At 33.6% G+C, this 17,648-nt stretch overlaps 1 protein-coding gene across 2 annotated transcripts in view; it reads right to left on the bottom strand.

Moving 5' to 3' along the window:
* Positions 1 to 17,648, bottom strand: part of LOC118183546 (UBX domain-containing protein 6-like) — a 38,116-nt gene that overhangs the window by 13,166 nt on the left and 7,302 nt on the right. For both annotated transcript variants that reach the window (XM_035353140.2, XM_035353139.2), the window contains exons 2-3: positions 8,417 to 8,743; positions 4,807 to 4,894 (exon numbers count right to left, since the gene is read on the bottom strand). In XM_035353140.2, the coding sequence (XP_035209031.1) occupies positions 4,807 to 4,894; positions 8,417 to 8,649 (321 nt within the window). In that variant the 5' untranslated portion in view covers positions 8,650 to 8,743. The remainder of the gene's footprint in view (positions 1 to 4,806; positions 4,895 to 8,416; positions 8,744 to 17,648) is intronic.

Raw genomic sequence — 17,648 nt, 5'->3', positions numbered from 1 at the left:
TCTGTATCATTAAAAAGAATAGCCTCAATTTCTTGGTGAGTTAAAACTTTGCGATATTGCGCATTTTGATTAAAGCTTAAGTACATTGAACAAAAAAAAAAAAAAAAAAGTCACGTGCAATCTAAAGATAAGAAACCTCTTACGACAGGCTGTCTGCAATAAACTGATACAATGCATTTGGGGAAACCAGGGCTGTGGGGAAAAATTTCCGACTCTCTCATAAATATATACATGTAAACATATACACATGGGTTACAGCTTATTTTTTTCAATATAAAAGAAGTAATAGATGCTACAGGGGAAAATTGATGGCATAGAAAATTATTTATATTAATTAGCATTTATTATGATATGGAATTAGTTATTCTAAGAAACAGTATAGCTTTGGCAAGATCTTTGTTGGAGGGCCATAGATCCGATTTGATAAACTTCGAAGCTGAGAACTTTCCACACTAACTTGAGTAGGAGGAAGAGCTGTTACTGTTAGGGCTTCTTCTTTTAACTTTTCAAGGTAGATTTTTAGAAGTTCTAAAAGAGGTGTCGTGCAAGCGCAATCATATTTCTCTATTTCCTCAAAGGCCGTGTAGAAATCTTGTTTATATATTTTTATTTTTATATCTAAAGGCTCTTGCTTCTTTATTTTCATTCGCTTTGCCTTAGCCTTTTCAATATTATCCAAAAAATACTTCTCAAAATCTAATTCATCACTGGAAGAGGATGATAGAGACTTAATTGCAATGTCTGCAGTTTGACTGTCCCGATTCGAATTCTCCAATTGTTCTGAGAATAATTTCATTCTTAATGAAAGTTCATAGGTGGTTTTTGTTGCCTTTTTAATTTGTTTGTCATCCAAGAAAATTAGGTGTTTTAGATCTACGTATTGAACCCAGCAAGATATCATTGTCTAGCAAACTAGTTCCTCCTTTCTTTATTGAAGTAATGATTCTTTATGCAATAAACCTTCCATTTCAGAAAGAACAAACATCCAATTTTTCCATTTTTGCCTCCTGTCAATTCTTCAGATTGCAGCTTTTTTATATCTAAAGGCTCTTGTGGTTCCATATGGTGTAGAAAGAAGAGTTTCCAATTCTGCAAGATCATTCCAAGGTCTTTCTGTTAGTGAAACATTAGGCCTATCTACATCTTCTAAAAGAGTCCTTAATTCTAAAAACCTCTTTATCATTAAATATGTACTTCCTTATCACGTTGCTAAATAAATAATTGTTCCTTTTCCTGCTTGCTTCCTAAGAATGGCATCAATTTTTGGTGTTCTTATCTGCTATTCTTGCTTACCTAAATTTACCAGCAAGATTTGTAACTAAATGAATCAGTTTAATCACTAATGGCAAATATCACATCCATCCTCCTCCCTTATATTTATTTATTAATATGTCAATAAAATAGAAAATAACTATTTATTAATGTATATAGTTCATAAATAAAAATAATAACTCAACTTGTCATTATTTTTTTTTCAATTCATTTTAATTTCATTTAAAATTCAAACTATCCAACGAAAACTGGAGTTGGAGTCGACCTGCTTTTAGCGACTCCAGCTCCAACTCCTTTTACCCCACAATCTGCCCGACTCTGATTCCAACTCCACAGCCCTGGGGAAAACTGCACCTGTTACTGCATACCTTAGTGCAGGGATGGGCAAACTTTTTCGGTCGCGGGCCAAAAATCGGGAAAAAAAAAAAAAAAAAAGTTTGGTGTGCCAAGATAAATTTTTCTACAGTTTTAAGAACAATATACAAGTATTACAATTTAAATATGTTAATGAGATGAATGAAATTGCGATTTCATTTTTAAAAATTCTTATATTGAGGTTCGAAGAAGATATACGAATTCTAAGGAATGAGGCTAAATGCTCATCTGCCAGTGTATACTTCTGAAATAATTCTTTCTAAGGTTTATAGTTGAAAACACTTGTTCACATATATAAGATGAAGCAAACATAGCACTGATTTTCTGGGCGTGAGATACTAAATTTGAGAAACTTACTTTCGATAATGATTTGTAAAACTCTAACTTTGGCATATTTAGAAACAACTACTTGAGATCACTGTTAGATTGCAACTCAATTAATTCAAGTTGCAAATCTGACCTCACTGCTTCACAATTTATGTTGAAAGGCACTGAAATCTTGAAATCTGCGTTCACTCAAATTTTTTTTTTTTTTTAAGCCATCTTCATAATTCTTAAGCTTATCTTTATTTAGAGGGTATTGAATTTAACCTCTGGGAATGAGGCAAGTCGTTCTTAGCTAGCTGCTTAGCAAACAGATTAAGTTTTAGTTTAAAAGCTTTCAGATGGGTCCAGATATTGTCGATAGAATGATTTTTTCCTTGCATCTTGACATTCAAGTTGCTTATACAACAAAGAAGATCTGCAAAAAATGCGAAGTCTGAAAGCCATTCTGCATCTTCTAACATTTCGCACTCCGCAAAACACTGTTCCTCATGGAAAAATGACACAATGCCGTCCTTCAGCTGCCAAACTCACTCAAAAACACATCCTGCATTAAGCCACTTTACTTTAGTGCAATACAGTACATCAGAGTACATAGATTGCACAGACTGAAGACAATCTTGAAATTGCCTGTAAGTAACCCCTTAGATTGAATAATATTTATAAGCTTTACGACTGCATCAAGCACGGGTTTCATATTCAAAGCAGATTTACACAGAGCATCTTGATGTATAACACAGTTTACAAAAACAACATTGTTCCCGAGATAGTTTTGATTAGAGTCCAAGAAATCCTGATTTTTTTCTGTCGTATTTGGTGCTCCATGGGTCGTAATATTACATATATTTGTTATACACACTTTCAAATTTAAAAGCCCTTACTGAAATTCATGAAAAATATCACATCCCATTGTAATTCCTTTAAAGAACACATGCAAGGCAGTTCCTTGGTAATTTCAAAGTTTTCATCAAAACCTATTATAAATAATACTAATTGAGCAGTATCATTTATAACAGTGCTATCATCCATAGCTATGGAGCAAAATTTAAACTGGCCAATCTCTGACTCTAATTGTGATGTCAAATTTTTTATTGATGTCTTCCATTCTAGGAGTCACCGTTTTTTAAGATAAGCTTACAGTCTCAAAATTATTTTTCCCGTCTGGATATAAAACATCACAAACTTAGAGCATGCATTGTTTAATGAACTCCCCATCACTGGGAGCTTTATTATTATTTTTAGAAATACTGTATGTTACAATGTGACTTGCATGTGCAGCTGCTTTTTGGATATTGTTTACCTTCTTGAAAAAAATTTGTCAGCCTGATTATTTTTTACAAAGATCTTCAGCATTTTGTTTTCTTTCATATTCAGACATTGCTTTGTAAATGGAATTCTTATGCTTAGATGGGAAATGTTATATTCTTTGAAGACTGCTACAGCATCATTGCAGATGAGACACATCGGTTTATCTTTTACAACTGTAAAAAAAATTTCCAGATTCATTCATCATTAAAAGCATAGCACTTTGAATCAACTTTACATTTTTTAGTAGCCATTTTGGGGGAATATTTTATGAATAACCCAAACAAGCACTAGCTATGATATACTTTTAATAATCTCACCACTATTCACAATGAAGCTATACATCTGCAATCTTTCCATATGCAATGAATAATATTAGAACTCGCGCCAAAAGAAAACACCACTGGCTGGAGCTTAAAATGCACAGTCACTGTCACATGTGAGGTCTAATTCACCTATATAGGATTCCCATATGTCTTCTCTCTGAGAAAGAGATAACGCTTGTTGGCGTCAATCTACAGCTATAACTAACAAAGAATTTCTGCTTTTAACACATAACCAATTGAAACCTGTCTATGCTTGCTATTTCCATCAATTTATGTTTTGTAGAACAAAAATAGAGACAGTAAAAAATCATCAGTCCTTTAAAAAAAAAGGAAGGGAAGAAATATTTAAACAAAGTACAAAAGGAGATGGATATATAATATATAAATATATATTTCTTTTAATTTGCCTCAGACCAGCAAATTTAAATTCTATCCGCGAGCCAGATAGAACCTTCCGGTGGGCTGTAGTTTGCCCATCCCTGCCTTAGGCGAAGGGAAGAAAACAAAATCGCAATCTCTGCTGTTTTCGGCAGTTCTGGTAGTCTGAATGTATGGTCGTGTGGGGTGGTTTGGTTCTCAAAGAGTTAAAATTAAATATACAAAATTTAAACAATGTACAAAATTTTGCAAAATGTAAAATATCAAATGTGAATGGTAAAGCATAGCCCCTCCCGAAAAAAAGGAAGTTGTTGGTGATCTGCATTTTAGATCATTCTGGAAATTGGATGTTCAGACTTCCTACTGCGTATGCTATCTGATAACTGGTCAGCTAAAAAAGCACCTACTTACATATATTAGAGTAAAATGGCAGTACTTCCTATTTTGACAAGGTACGATTTCCCTCATAAAGTAAAAGAAAAAACATCTGCCTTCAAGTTTTAATATAAAATATAACAGTAACTTCAATGCCAGCCCTCTCAACCTGTTTGATATTTAGTTCCTGTTTATTAACTCAAGGGCCGAGAAAAAAGAAACTGTCACATGCTGAAATTGATCATTAGGTCCTAGGTCTTGTAAAATTTCCATTTCCTACGCAAAATGTATTACGTAAGCATAATAACAATTCAAACAGAAGTAAATCTTGCATTTTAAATGATTCAAAGACTAACAGTTTTATTATAAATATTATTTGCTACTTATGAACTTATAAAATACGAGTATTTACAAACTTTGAACTATACACAGTTAAAAGTGTAATAATTACTTCCTTGGGACCAGTTGTTTCTTTTACTTTCACAGCATTTTCAAGTTCTAATTCTTTTCTAGCCTGCATTTTTGTAGCTTGCAAGGACCTAACAAATTAAATCAATATATTTTGAAAAATAAACAAAGTAAAATTTACAATATAAATTCTATTATGTATTATGAAGTTATTACAGATTAGAAACAGCAATTTCTAAGCTTAATAAACAAAATAAATGATGCATTATTTTCATTAGATGTACTACTGTTCATGAAAACTACAACACCATGAAAATCTTCAGAACAAAATGAAATACTATATTCCACACATTACTTGCAATTTTAAAAATAAATATTAAAATTTACAGAACAGTAAAAGTAAATTAAATGCCAAAAATCAGTATTTGGTGAAGCCAGCATGCACTGCAGTAAGATTTCTCATTCATTATGGCATTGAATGAAACAAGTTTTGAATACATATCAGAGATATAGGATTCCACATTGCTTCTATTTGACCCCAAAGTTTATATGTATTGCCCGTGAGACAATTCTGACAATTCTGTGAGACAGGCCATGAAATCCCAGACATGTTCAAGGAGCAACATTTCTGGTGACTGGGTAAGCCAAAGAAGCAGCAACTGATATGCTGAGAAGTCATTTTGAACATTTCTAGTAACAACAGGATGGGCATTTTCTTGTTGAAATATTAAAATTTTGAATGATTTGAATGCAATAGAAATGCAATGAAGAGTCTTCATACTCTACAATCTCCCCAAGTAGCCATCGCTAGTGATAGTACCTTCTTATCAGAGCTATCATCCAACTTTGCAATCAACTATTGGAACGCCAACTTCTAAACTGCATTATTTGTTATCATATTGATTATATGTACTATTCAGCATCCACCATCTTCACCACATATCTGAAGCAGGATTCATCAGAAAAGATGACCTATTGCGAACTGAGACACCAGTGTTTGTGTTAATGAGTCCACTATAGTTACAGGCATTGGTTTTGAGTTTTGCATCAGGGGAAGAAGGAACAAAGGAATGCATGTACACAATACATGGCTCTTTCAAACGATTAAAGTTGAACATGGCACACTTGTAGCAGTACTCCAATGTTGCAATGACAGTTGAGATGAAGATGAACAGTCCATCACTGGACAAGGTGTCTTATTTCCTGCTAACATAACATTTTATGGTCTAATGACATATTTGTGAATTGTTTGGTTCTTTTGAGACAATTCTGACATTTACAATATAAATTCTATTATGTATGCTTGTAAACAGGAATCACTGATGAGACTATGCCTCACATGAGCTGTGATTTCATGAAGGGAAAATCTCCCTTCTCGCACGTGGATTATTTGCTCCTGTTCAAATGGTACAACTTGCCACTGACCAGGCATAATAGTGCTTCATGAAACAACTTTTTTAACACTCCACTATATCCCTCTTATTTACAAAGCAGAAAGAGTTTCTCAGATCAAATATGTTTTATACCCCTGATATTCTAATCATTAACACATCATAACATGCTTTGCATTTTCTGTAAATCTTATTCACATGATTTCTTCATGGTATTGCAGTTTCACAAACAGAAGTGTATTTACAGCTTAAGCCATTATTACAAGAAAACTATCTATGGTACTTGGATTACCCAAACCTACATAGAAAAATTGAATAAAGTATTCATGAAGTAATGCAGTATGCCTCCAAAATACTATATTGCAACTCAAAATTCTTAAAAATTATAATATTCATAATGCTCCATTCTTAACAGTTGAGACCACTCTCTAAAAATTTGTTGATATGGTTCTTATACAGCCAATTAGTTAAAAAATTGAATTAATAAAATATTTATTATACTTTGCCTTTTAAATGCGGTTCTGCATAACATTGCGTTTAACATTCTTAAAAGTTTGAAATATAACTAATGATTACAATCTGTGATAGTGTGAAGAACTGCAAGAATATTTTTTGTGGAAAGTTCCAGAACTGTGAGTTCCTCTTGGTAAAATGCATTTTATCAAGCTATCATTCATTCAGTGTGAATTCTATCTATTATGAACATGTATGCACGCAATGATTTTGGTGTTAGGAGTAGGGTTGAATGCTGTTGACGAGAGCAATGGAATAACAATTTAAGACAGCTGGTGACTACCTTTGGTGTATTCCAAGAAAGGATGGAAGAGGCTGTCGAGATGAAAGCGGACCAAGAAAAGACGGAGGGCCAGCAAGTCTGTTAAAGAAAATATGCTAAGAAAAAAAAAAGAAGAGGCCATCAAATCAGTTCAAGAAAAAATGAAAAGAGAAATTACTACCATAATAGAAAACAAATTCTAGGCGATGGAAGGCATTAAAGAATGTGTATGTAAGAAAGGAAAGGTTCCACAGACGTAATGTAAACCAGTTTGCTATTATGCTGCCAGAAAGCGGAAGGAAAATTCACCAAATTATTTGGCAACGGAACCTGGTGGTGAGAAATTCTCCTTCCACGATGTGTACAGGAAATTGAGGAGCATGTTTTAAGAAGATACATTCTTTGATGAAACGTTCCATCTTGGACTTTTCTCGATAATTTATCGGATTTTTGCACTTTTTTTGCTCAAAATAACTAATTCATTAATTAATTTACTTGAGCAAAAAAATATTTTCTTTTCCTTTAAAGTTTAAAAAAAATTTAAAATGACATTCATTTTATGCATTCTTGATAAACGTGACCTTTGGACTTTGACGCCGGCTTTGAGCTTTGGCAACAAATATTTTGCACATGCACAGCTGTTTCCCTCTACGTTGGGAAAGAGCCACTCCTGTTGCAGAGAAGTTTTCCTTCTTAACAAAACATATTCTTTGGGAGAACTTCAAGAAAGAATTTCTGCTATCAAACAACAAATCAAAGACCAGAATTTCTACTGCTGTCACCAAGGAAGTTGACAGTTTATAGAAGTGCAGAATGGCAGCTGATCACAAATCTAATATCTTTAAATTCGAGCATATGTCATCCTGACTCTCTCTAAAGCTATCCACATATAATGGAAACACCTCCTGGTTTCACTATGGTGGCAAACACAAATGGATAGAATTTCAAAGCATACCACTTCGCCACTTCCCTCAGAGCAGATATCCTCCAAACTCTGCATGAAAACCAAAGGCTAGACTTTGAGCTCTATCCGGCACATTGGAGCTACACTCTGGTGAGACATGTTTAAAATACTACAGCAGGCTTCAATTAAAATCTCATCAACAGAAGAACGTGGAAACATTCCACGTGTTCGCCACGCCTCATCTTGCATTTTCGGACAGCCCAACAGAAACAAAGAAAATATTGACCCTGCAGTACTTCATCTATGGCTCCTGGGATCCTGAGGTACAGAAAGCTCTGAGAGTGGCAGATGTCAAGGATTTAAAATGTGCTTTGGTGCATGCCATGAAATTCGAAGCAGTTTAGGAAGTAACTCGTACAGACTGCCACCCAATCAGAGTTGCACAAATTCATGAGCCAGTGGATCAAGTGAATGCTCATTCAGACGATTAACATTTTGTGATACATTATCTTTTTAAGGATTAACTTTTCTCCATAATTACATTATTTAATCTAACATACACAAACGTTGTATATGTACTTACCAATTAACATTAGCAGGTTGTTTTTGTTCTATACGAGCCAAGGCGGCCGCAGCAGCTCGTTCAGCTTCTTTGGATAGCCTGGGATTAGACGGTTTATTAAATCCACTGGCAGATGATATATTTTCTCCTGGTTGTAAAGGCTTTGGTGCTTCATTCAGTCTGTGGGCAGGACCAGCTTTTTTAAAGTTTTGGTCTGCTTTCTTCCTCATGAAAAAATCTCTAATTGGATTCATGTTTTAATAATTATTTATATTCGTGGAGTATGTTCTTTCGGAAGTTTCAGTTCAGTTGCTTCTCGTTTTAAATCTTCCAAACTCTTACTTGAGGCTACAACAGAAGTAGAAATCATTCTTATTAAGACATAATAATGACAAAAAGAATATAAAATTTACATAAACTAATGTAGATAAAAACAGACTGAAAAAATAACTTAAAATAAATAGTAGTGAATAAATTATATTCCAGCATGACTATGCTAAAATACATGCAAAACACCTTATATAATATGCAACTTACAATGATACACACTTAAATGATAAGCAACAAATCATCTTATTATAAAACATTTATAAGAAAAACAAGTTCTTAAGTTCTTACCACAGCTCATAAATTTAACAGTAAATCAAGATATAATGCAGCAAGCCGAATAGGGTACTTTTAAAACTTGTATCCTTAAAAGTTTATTTTTCAAAAAACGCAGATATCAAATTTCACTTTAATTAGAAATATTTTAATATTAAACAATGTTTTCATTATTATTAGCCTGACATGAAGGATTTGAGAAATTCTTCTTGGATTTGAGACTACAAAATTTCAGAACCTTTTAGGATATAGATCATGGGTGAGAAATTTTAAGATTTACCCCATCTCTATTTCAAACTATGACAACCAAATTTACAAGTTTCACATGTTTTAAAATGTGATGTTAAACAAAGCTGTTATCTGATAGACATGGGGGGGGGACATTTTTTCAAAGAAAAGTTTCAATAACCAAGAAAATTTTATTACTAAAAATGCTGTTAATTAAAAAAAATCACCTATCACATTTGAAAGATATTCTAAGGTTTTCTGTAATAAAAAAACTTAAGCCAGTTATGCACAAAGACTTTTCAAAAACACTAAATAAAATTAAACTTTCTGAAAGTTGCTTGATGATCAAGGCTTAATTTTTAAAAGAAGTGTCATAGCCTTATCAGGAACATCAAACAGAAATAAATAATAAAAAATGAAATGATAAAATAACAAATAATTAATCATCAAATTAAGTTTATTTAACACATTTTAAAAACTGAATAAAACAAATGAAAAGTGAATAAATTAATGATACAACATGGTACTAAGGATTAAAAAATGATAATGATCATTCTCAGAAATACTTTTCACAGACATATAAATCTTCCTCATTTTAGCTTCCAATTCATTAAAAAAATTGCCGACTCGACGAGTAAACCGAATGAACTTCTAAAACATTGTGGTAGTTCAGGTAGTGTATAGCCAACAACATTTAAAAAAAAATGACCCATAAAGTTTAAAATATATTGGTAAAGTGCATAAACAATCCCTTCCCTGAAGAGATGTATTTCAACATCAAGAATTTCTTTCCTAGATGCGAAGCTAATAATAAACGATAAACGGCTACACTTTATAAAGACAAAATATTAAATTAAGATTGTTTTAAATTAAGTTCTCTTAAAGGTTTCCCATTTAAGAATATTGTTATTAGACCTGAAATATGTTATACAACCAAAGATCTCGTGAAAATATTCAACAAGCTTATTCAGCTTCAGCACTGCTAAGCTATAATCTCTTTGATGATAGCTTTTCTTACATAGTTAGGAATTTTGGAACAGCTTCAGTATAGCCCACCTTTAAAGTTCAGCGAATTTGTTTTCGTGCCAAAGCACATGAAATACGTTGTTTTGAAAAATGGTTGCCATCCAGATTTTCGATGAAACTCTGTGTTTCAAAAATGGCGGCCATCTTGATTTCACCAGAAATCAAGGATAATAGAAATAAATTTACGACTATTATACACGATTTTACAAGAAAAAACCATTAAGAAATGATTAATAAAATGATTAAGGTTAAAAGGATATAATTTTAAAAACAATGCCGGAAAATCTCACCTTTGCTTGGCTTTTCCAAATGTAAGATACCTTTGCATTATCTTACATTTTTCATAAGTTTTATCCTTCAATAATCCACAATCCATCAAAAATCCTCTAAAAAGTTCATGCTCTGTTGTTAATTCATACATAAAATATCTGTTTGGAATGCCTGGCTTTACTAAACTTTTACGCTTGTTCGAAAACTCCCACCTTAAATTTTCCTTTAAAATCTCTCGATACTTAATTACAACATCACTAACAGCAGGTTTAGAGCAATCTATAACTAAATGCAAAAATCTGATCTCCAAAAACAGTATTCTTCAAATATCTGAGCGTTAAACAATCGCCAAAAATAGTGTTACGAATTTTGTGTAGATAGTTAATTTTGTACAATTTTAATTTTAAAATGTTGTATTTCCCCATGCAATGCAGAGCTAGATAAATTTTAAGAGAAGCTATGCCGTAAAAGTAAGAATACATTGGCACGTGCATTTAACTATGAGTAAATGAATATTTAGGTAATTTGTAATGAAGTTGAATAAATGTAACTGACTACTATATTAACTGTAACCGTAATTCCATTTTCTTGTTTACATTGCGTTTGGCGAATAATATGGGTTACCACATCATATCATTTATTGCCGCTCCTGGCGATATTTTTTTTGGTTAAAATTCTGGGTGGGCTATACTGAAGCTGTGCCGGAATTTCATTATGCAGTATTGTTAAAGCCCTCTCAATGAAATCTTGAAAATAATTTACTTTTATTTAATGCTTTAGTATAAAATTGAATGTTAGTATCCTTTTCCTTCTTTCTGCTCATGGAATTACATATATTTTCAAATGATCCTTTTTTACATAAATTCAAAATAAATATTTCATTCTCTATTTACATATGTCATTTTGCCAATCAGCCAAGCCAATTTCTAAGAATTTTTTAGCCTAAATTTTATACATCAATCAGGAGAGAAGAAAAATATACCAAAGTAAAACATAAAATTAGCAAAGCATTAACCTTGCATTTGACATATATATTAGTCAAGACTCCATTAAGTTTGAGGACAAACCGGTACATGTATCCCTTTTCATTAGTAGCAAAGAAATATGGAACAAAGGGAAATCCATGGTTGTATTTATACCCAAAAGGAGTAAAGTCGACCAGAAGGTAGTGTCATCTGTTAGCAGAAATACAGTCAAAAGTCTTTAATCCGGACCTTAATGCTACAAACTTTCTGCGCATGCACATAATACCTTTACGCATGTGTGTTTAATGTATAACGGACGGTATAAGCTAAACTAAAATTATCTAATTATCTATTTCAGCTAATGTTGCAGAGTGCGTTGTTCCTTAATCTTCGAATTGGATCTGGCTTATTATTTTTTGCAGACTGTTAGAGAAATTTTATAAAAGTAAGCTTGAACTTTCAATTATGTCAACGGAACTTTCTAACTGAACAAGAAATTATGTCTATTTATAGAATTAAAGAGTATTAGCACATAAAATGAAGCAATTTAAACAACTTACATTGAAAGAAATGTTTAATAAAGTAAACAAATAAATACTAAGCTTTTTTTTTTTTTTTTTTTTTTTTTGTAAATTTTGATACCCTTTAGATCATAATTGTTCTTTATTTCATAAATTACGGTTTCATATTTTTAATTTTATAATTTCTGACTGCCATCTTACCAGATTTAAAGGAATGATCTATAATTCGGAAAAATCGATAATCCGGAATCGCCGAAGTCCCGACGAGTCTGGATTAACGACTTTTGACTGTTATAACAAAAATTAAGTTAATAAAATTTTTAAACTGTTAAGAAGAAGTGGCATAAAATTAAAGTAATTAAATAAATGAGACTTTGAATATGAAAAGCTTTAAGGATAATTTTAAGACCCAAAGTCAAAATTAAGATTAAATTTCCAACTATAATTAGCTAGCAAAGACTTTTTAATTTCGACTTTTCAGACATAAGATTTCTGTTCCTTGATGCGAAGCTAACATTCTTTTAATTTGATCAATATATCTCAAACCATACTGACAACATATGCTATAATTCACCATGATTTTACGTCAGAAATGGAATCTTTAAGAACTAAACCAAGGATTTTATTGATATGCGAGAAATTGACTTGAAATTAAAACTTCTGGAAAATCCATTGTTAAGGATAAATACATATACATTGATAGAGTTAAACATACACATCGACAGAATCATAAAATTGATAAATGAAAGCCCTACTGCTCGATCCTTCAACTTCTGGCCTCACAAAAGTTAAAACAGCTGTTGAATCAATCTTCTTATATACTGCCAACTCAATTTAAAAAAATCACTTATTCTACCTTTGCTGATTGTGATAGGTTTCATGCTCTTGTTAAAGACCACAAAATTGGAATTCCTTTTCCAACTATATTTTCCAGGTTAGGAATAGCATCATATCCTTTGGTCAAACACTTGGTTTCCATATTTCCTCTTTTACTTTCTAAAAATATTTACATTGTAAAAAATTTTTATAAAGTTGTAGATAAACTTCAAGATATTTCTCCTCTGTTTTTCATAGTGGTTCCTTTTTATATTAAAGCACTGTTTACTAACGTTCCGTTGAAGGAGGACTAGAATGTCTCGAAACTAGGCTTCACGAATTTCAGTTCACATATACCGAAATTAAAGAGTTAATTTCCCTTACTAAAGTCTCTTTGGGCCAAACCCTCGTTGTTTTCCAAAATATTTCTGCCAAATTGAATTTGTCCTGTAGCTGCTGACATTTACATGCACTATTTTAAGGTCAAATTATTTAAGAAACTATCTTTTTGTCTCCAGATCTGTAATAAGATTTATCTCGATCAGAGTCGTAGCTAGGGTTTTCAGCGCCCAGGGACAACTGAGGATTTCGCGCCCCCTACTGCTTGCCAAGGCTGGAAAACATTTAATTTTAAAATGTCGTAACATCAGTTTGGCGTCCCTTGGATTCTGCACCCGGAGACAGATGCCCCCCCTCTAGCTATGCCCCTGATCTTGATTCCCTATTATAAATTTGAATAAGCATTTTATTTATTATAAATTCAATCCAGTTCCTTCTGAAACCGAATCTGACAATCCCCTTCTCTTCTTTGATATATTTATAGCCTGCAATAAATCAGGTTTCATTTCTACTGCTTACATTACAATCTTTTCTGTCAGTTTGTCTTCCCATGCTAAGTTGCCATTCACTGTGCACTTTCTCCTCTGCAAATTGCAGCTCCCCTTTCAAAAATTTTCATCTTGCCATCAAAGAAGACATTCCATTGTTAGAAATAACATTAATAATCAAGTTCTTTTGACAGTTACAAAATTACATAGATTATTTAGAAGTGATTTTCTTGCCTATCAACAAAATCCAATTCAAACAATCCTTAAAAATTCTATTTCTGACTGATTCTTGGGGAATTTACAGCATACCTGTCAGTGTGGTTTGAGAAATACTGACCAAACTAAAACAGCGTTAAAGTTTCACGTGAAGTAACATGAATCCTATGCCTGAAAAGGTGAAATTAATAAGTCTTTGATAGAAATCATCAATGCAAGAAACTTAGAAATTGGAATCCTAATTTTGACTTAAGATCTACTAAAATTATCCAGAAAGCTTCTTCCATTAGGGAATTGAATTTTCTTGGAAGTTTTTCACATTCACAAAGATTTATCTCATTTACTCAATAACTTTAAAATGCTTTTAAAACTATTAATTGGTTAATTTTTGTTACTATTTCTTTCAACAGATGGCGCTACTTTCTCATTTGCTTTACTCCTGTTGGGTATAAATGCAACCCTGGCTTTCTCTTTGTTCCAGATTTCTTTACTCCTGATGAAGAGATACCTTTACCTGTTTGACCTCGAAATCGATGAAGTCTTGACTAAAATATACCATAAATACAAGGTTGCTGCTTTGCTAGTTTTATACATCAATCAAATTAGCAACTTTGAATGCATGTCTGAAAGCAGTTTGGCCGCAATGTGTAAAAAAGCAAAGATCCCATTACCCCTTCTTCTTCAATGGCCAGACAGCCCAGGATGAGCCCTTGCCTTCCTCAGAATCGAATTCCAAGCTCTTCTATCCCGGACCTTGGACATCCACATGGTTATTTTTAAAATTCTTAACGTTTGTTTCCAAACAGTCGAGCCACCTAAGTTTAGGTCTCCCTTTTTTTCGGGTGCCGAATGGTCTAGCCGAGATCTTTTTAGTTACTCGATTTTCATCCATTCTGTACAGGTTTCCTGCCCATTTAATTCTCTGAATCCTTATACATTTTACTACACTGGTTATCATAAATTAAGGAAAAATCACGATCACTGAAAAAGTTACATGTAGAATTTTATGAAACTTACCCACAATATACAACACATAGTAAGGTATCAAATAACATAAAAATAAATTACCAGAGAATTATGGTAGTATAGAAATTAGCACATGTATAAAATGAACAAATCGAAAGTGTCAGTTTGCCATAGGAAACGTACCTTCAATAGGGAATATGGTCGCCTCTAGAAGCAATACAGCACATACAGTGATGTGTGATGCTTTCAATTATGCGATCTATCAGTTCCATAGAAAGTGAGAGCCACTGCTCTTGCAAAGCTGCTGCAAGCGTGGCAAGGGTCTGAGGGAACAGACTGAGAGCAGCTAGATGTCTCTCTAAATCATCCCAAACATGCTCGATAGGATTCAAGTCCGGGGATCGAGCTGGCCACTCCATGCGCGTAACTGTTTCCTGTTGAAGATAATCATCTACGATGCGAGCCCTGTGTAGTCTTGAGTTATCGTCCTGTAACAGTATTACCCCGGCACATTGGCGCACATAAACATAAAGGATGTCATCTCTATAAACCGGAGCATTCGCGGTTTCCGTTGCAAAGACATGGAGGTCTGTGCGTCCATCCAAAGAGATGCTACCCCACACATAGACACTTTCTCTTCCGTATACATCTCTTTAACAAATGTTTGACGGATGGTAACAGGTTCCAGGTTCTCTCCATATTAAATAATGCCTACTATCGCTTTCTAGACTAAACCTGGACTCATCTATAAAGAGAACAGCCCTCCACTGATCAAGCGTCCAATGGACATGTTGTCGTGTCTACTGCAAACGGTCCCTCCTATGGCATGATGTGAGCGGCACATAAATGGCTGGTCGTTTTGCATACAGACCACATTCGTGAAATCTTCTACGCACAGTTGACGTTGACACCAACCTTCTGGTGGCTGCAGCAAGGGAGGATCTAAGAAGAATCGGTGTAGCAGTTCTATTCCTGCATGCACATGTCAAATATCGGACATCAGCGCTCGTTTTAGCAGTTGGCCGTTGTAACGTCTTAAGCTATTTTATCGACCACCACAAGTTCTGAGAAAAGGAATGACCACCTCAAAAGTTCCCACGGACACAGTATTTCTTAGCGAATTCTCAGAAAGAGAAAGTGACCAGCAATCACAAAACAATCTCAGCTTTTTGTTCCTCTTATAGTTGTTCGAAAGGAGACATTGTTCAGTTCCCTTTCATCAATTTATAGGTTCAGTGTCTCAGATCAACCGGTTTCAGACTCCCAGTTGGAATCAAAATGTTCCCACGAACTTTTTTCCAGGCTGTCTTAATCATATCCAGTTTTTAATCAAAGTGCTCTCGCCAATCAAGAGGCGCTTCTAAAAATTACGGTCAAATAAGGATCCTAGAAGTTTTTCCGACACGTCCAGGATAACTTGAACAAAATCATGGAACGCAGCTCCAGAGAGAGGAAAAAGTGAGAGTTAGTTGCAGTAAGTAGAGAGAGAAACCTTCTCTCGTTTTTTTTTTTTTTTTTCCCAGCTCGACCACAAGCAAATTTTTGCTTTGCGTAGAGCGATATTAATATCTCTGCAAGAGATTTACAGAGAGGTAGCCGGGTTCACTGCTACCTTACGAAGAGCATCCTCGGACACAACTCAGTCCGGCAACCACCGGCTCAGAGATTCGACTTATTCAAGACCCTCATCTTGAATTATTTCCAAACAAGAACTTTCATCTAAACAGGAACTTATTCACCCTACTGAGAGAACAATATTAAGTTTATTTATTTTTATTTTTTTGCATATAGCCTAGAAAGAACCCAAATTAAATTCAGTTACGCTACCTCTTGTCTTTCAAATTCGTCATACCGTCCTTGGCCGACCCTCCTAGAGGCCGAATCTGTGGTTTGAAATTGCCTGCAAAGTCTATGAACCAGAGAAGGACTCATATTTAGCCATCTGGCCACCTCTGTTTTACTTTGTCCTGCCTCTAGTCTCCCAATGGCTCTTCATCGTAGTTCTGCAGGCAAATGATGCCTGGAGATCATTGTTACGAATTGGCTATCTCAGATTTCTGATGTCATTATCACAGTGAAATATGTGGGCTTGCTCTCAAACATGGACTTTTAATCTCCTCGCAGGTCACGTATTCCGAATGCAGTGCCCTAATTTGCATATTGCAGTTTTACTCAGCTACTCTTACTTGGCAACATATTCAAATTTTACACGGTTTGGCTTATTTTTTAGGGAGTTATCTCTATTTTTGTGATTTTCCCTTAATTTATGATAACCAGTGTACATCTATTTTTTTAAAGGATTTATAGAGTTCAGAGTTAGATCTTCTTCTCTAGATATTGTTACATTTTATGACACCAAAAATACTTCTCAAAATTTTTCTTTCAAAGACAGAAATGATACGTTTAGCTTTTTTTGTCATTGCCCAGGTGTCAGCATAGTATGTAAGAATGGGTCTGATTAAGCTTTTGTAAATTAAAATCTTTGTTTTTCTGCGCGTTGAAAGAAATGTTTAGTAAAGTAAACAAAAAAATATTAAGCTTTTTTTTTTTGTAAATTTTGATACCCTTTAGATCATAATTGCTCTTTAATTCATAAATTATGGTTTCATTATTTTTAATTTTATAATTTCTGCATGCTATCTTACCAGATTTAAACCGATGATCTATAATCCGGAATCACTGAAGTCCCGACGAGTCTGGGTTAAAGTTTTTTGACTGTATATAAGTCTATCAAAACACAAACACAACAAATAAGTAAATTCATGTATAAAATTGGTAAAATATCAGCACCAGAGAATCCTTATGATAAATTTGC

The sequence above is a fragment of the Stegodyphus dumicola genome, chromosome 4 (assembly GCF_044657685.1).
Source record: "Stegodyphus dumicola isolate Sdum_Otavi_A_Nest chromosome 4, ASM4465768v1".
NCBI lineage: Eukaryota > Metazoa > Arthropoda > Arachnida > Araneae > Eresidae > Stegodyphus > Stegodyphus dumicola.
This window is presented reverse-complemented; position numbering and strand designations above follow the sequence as displayed.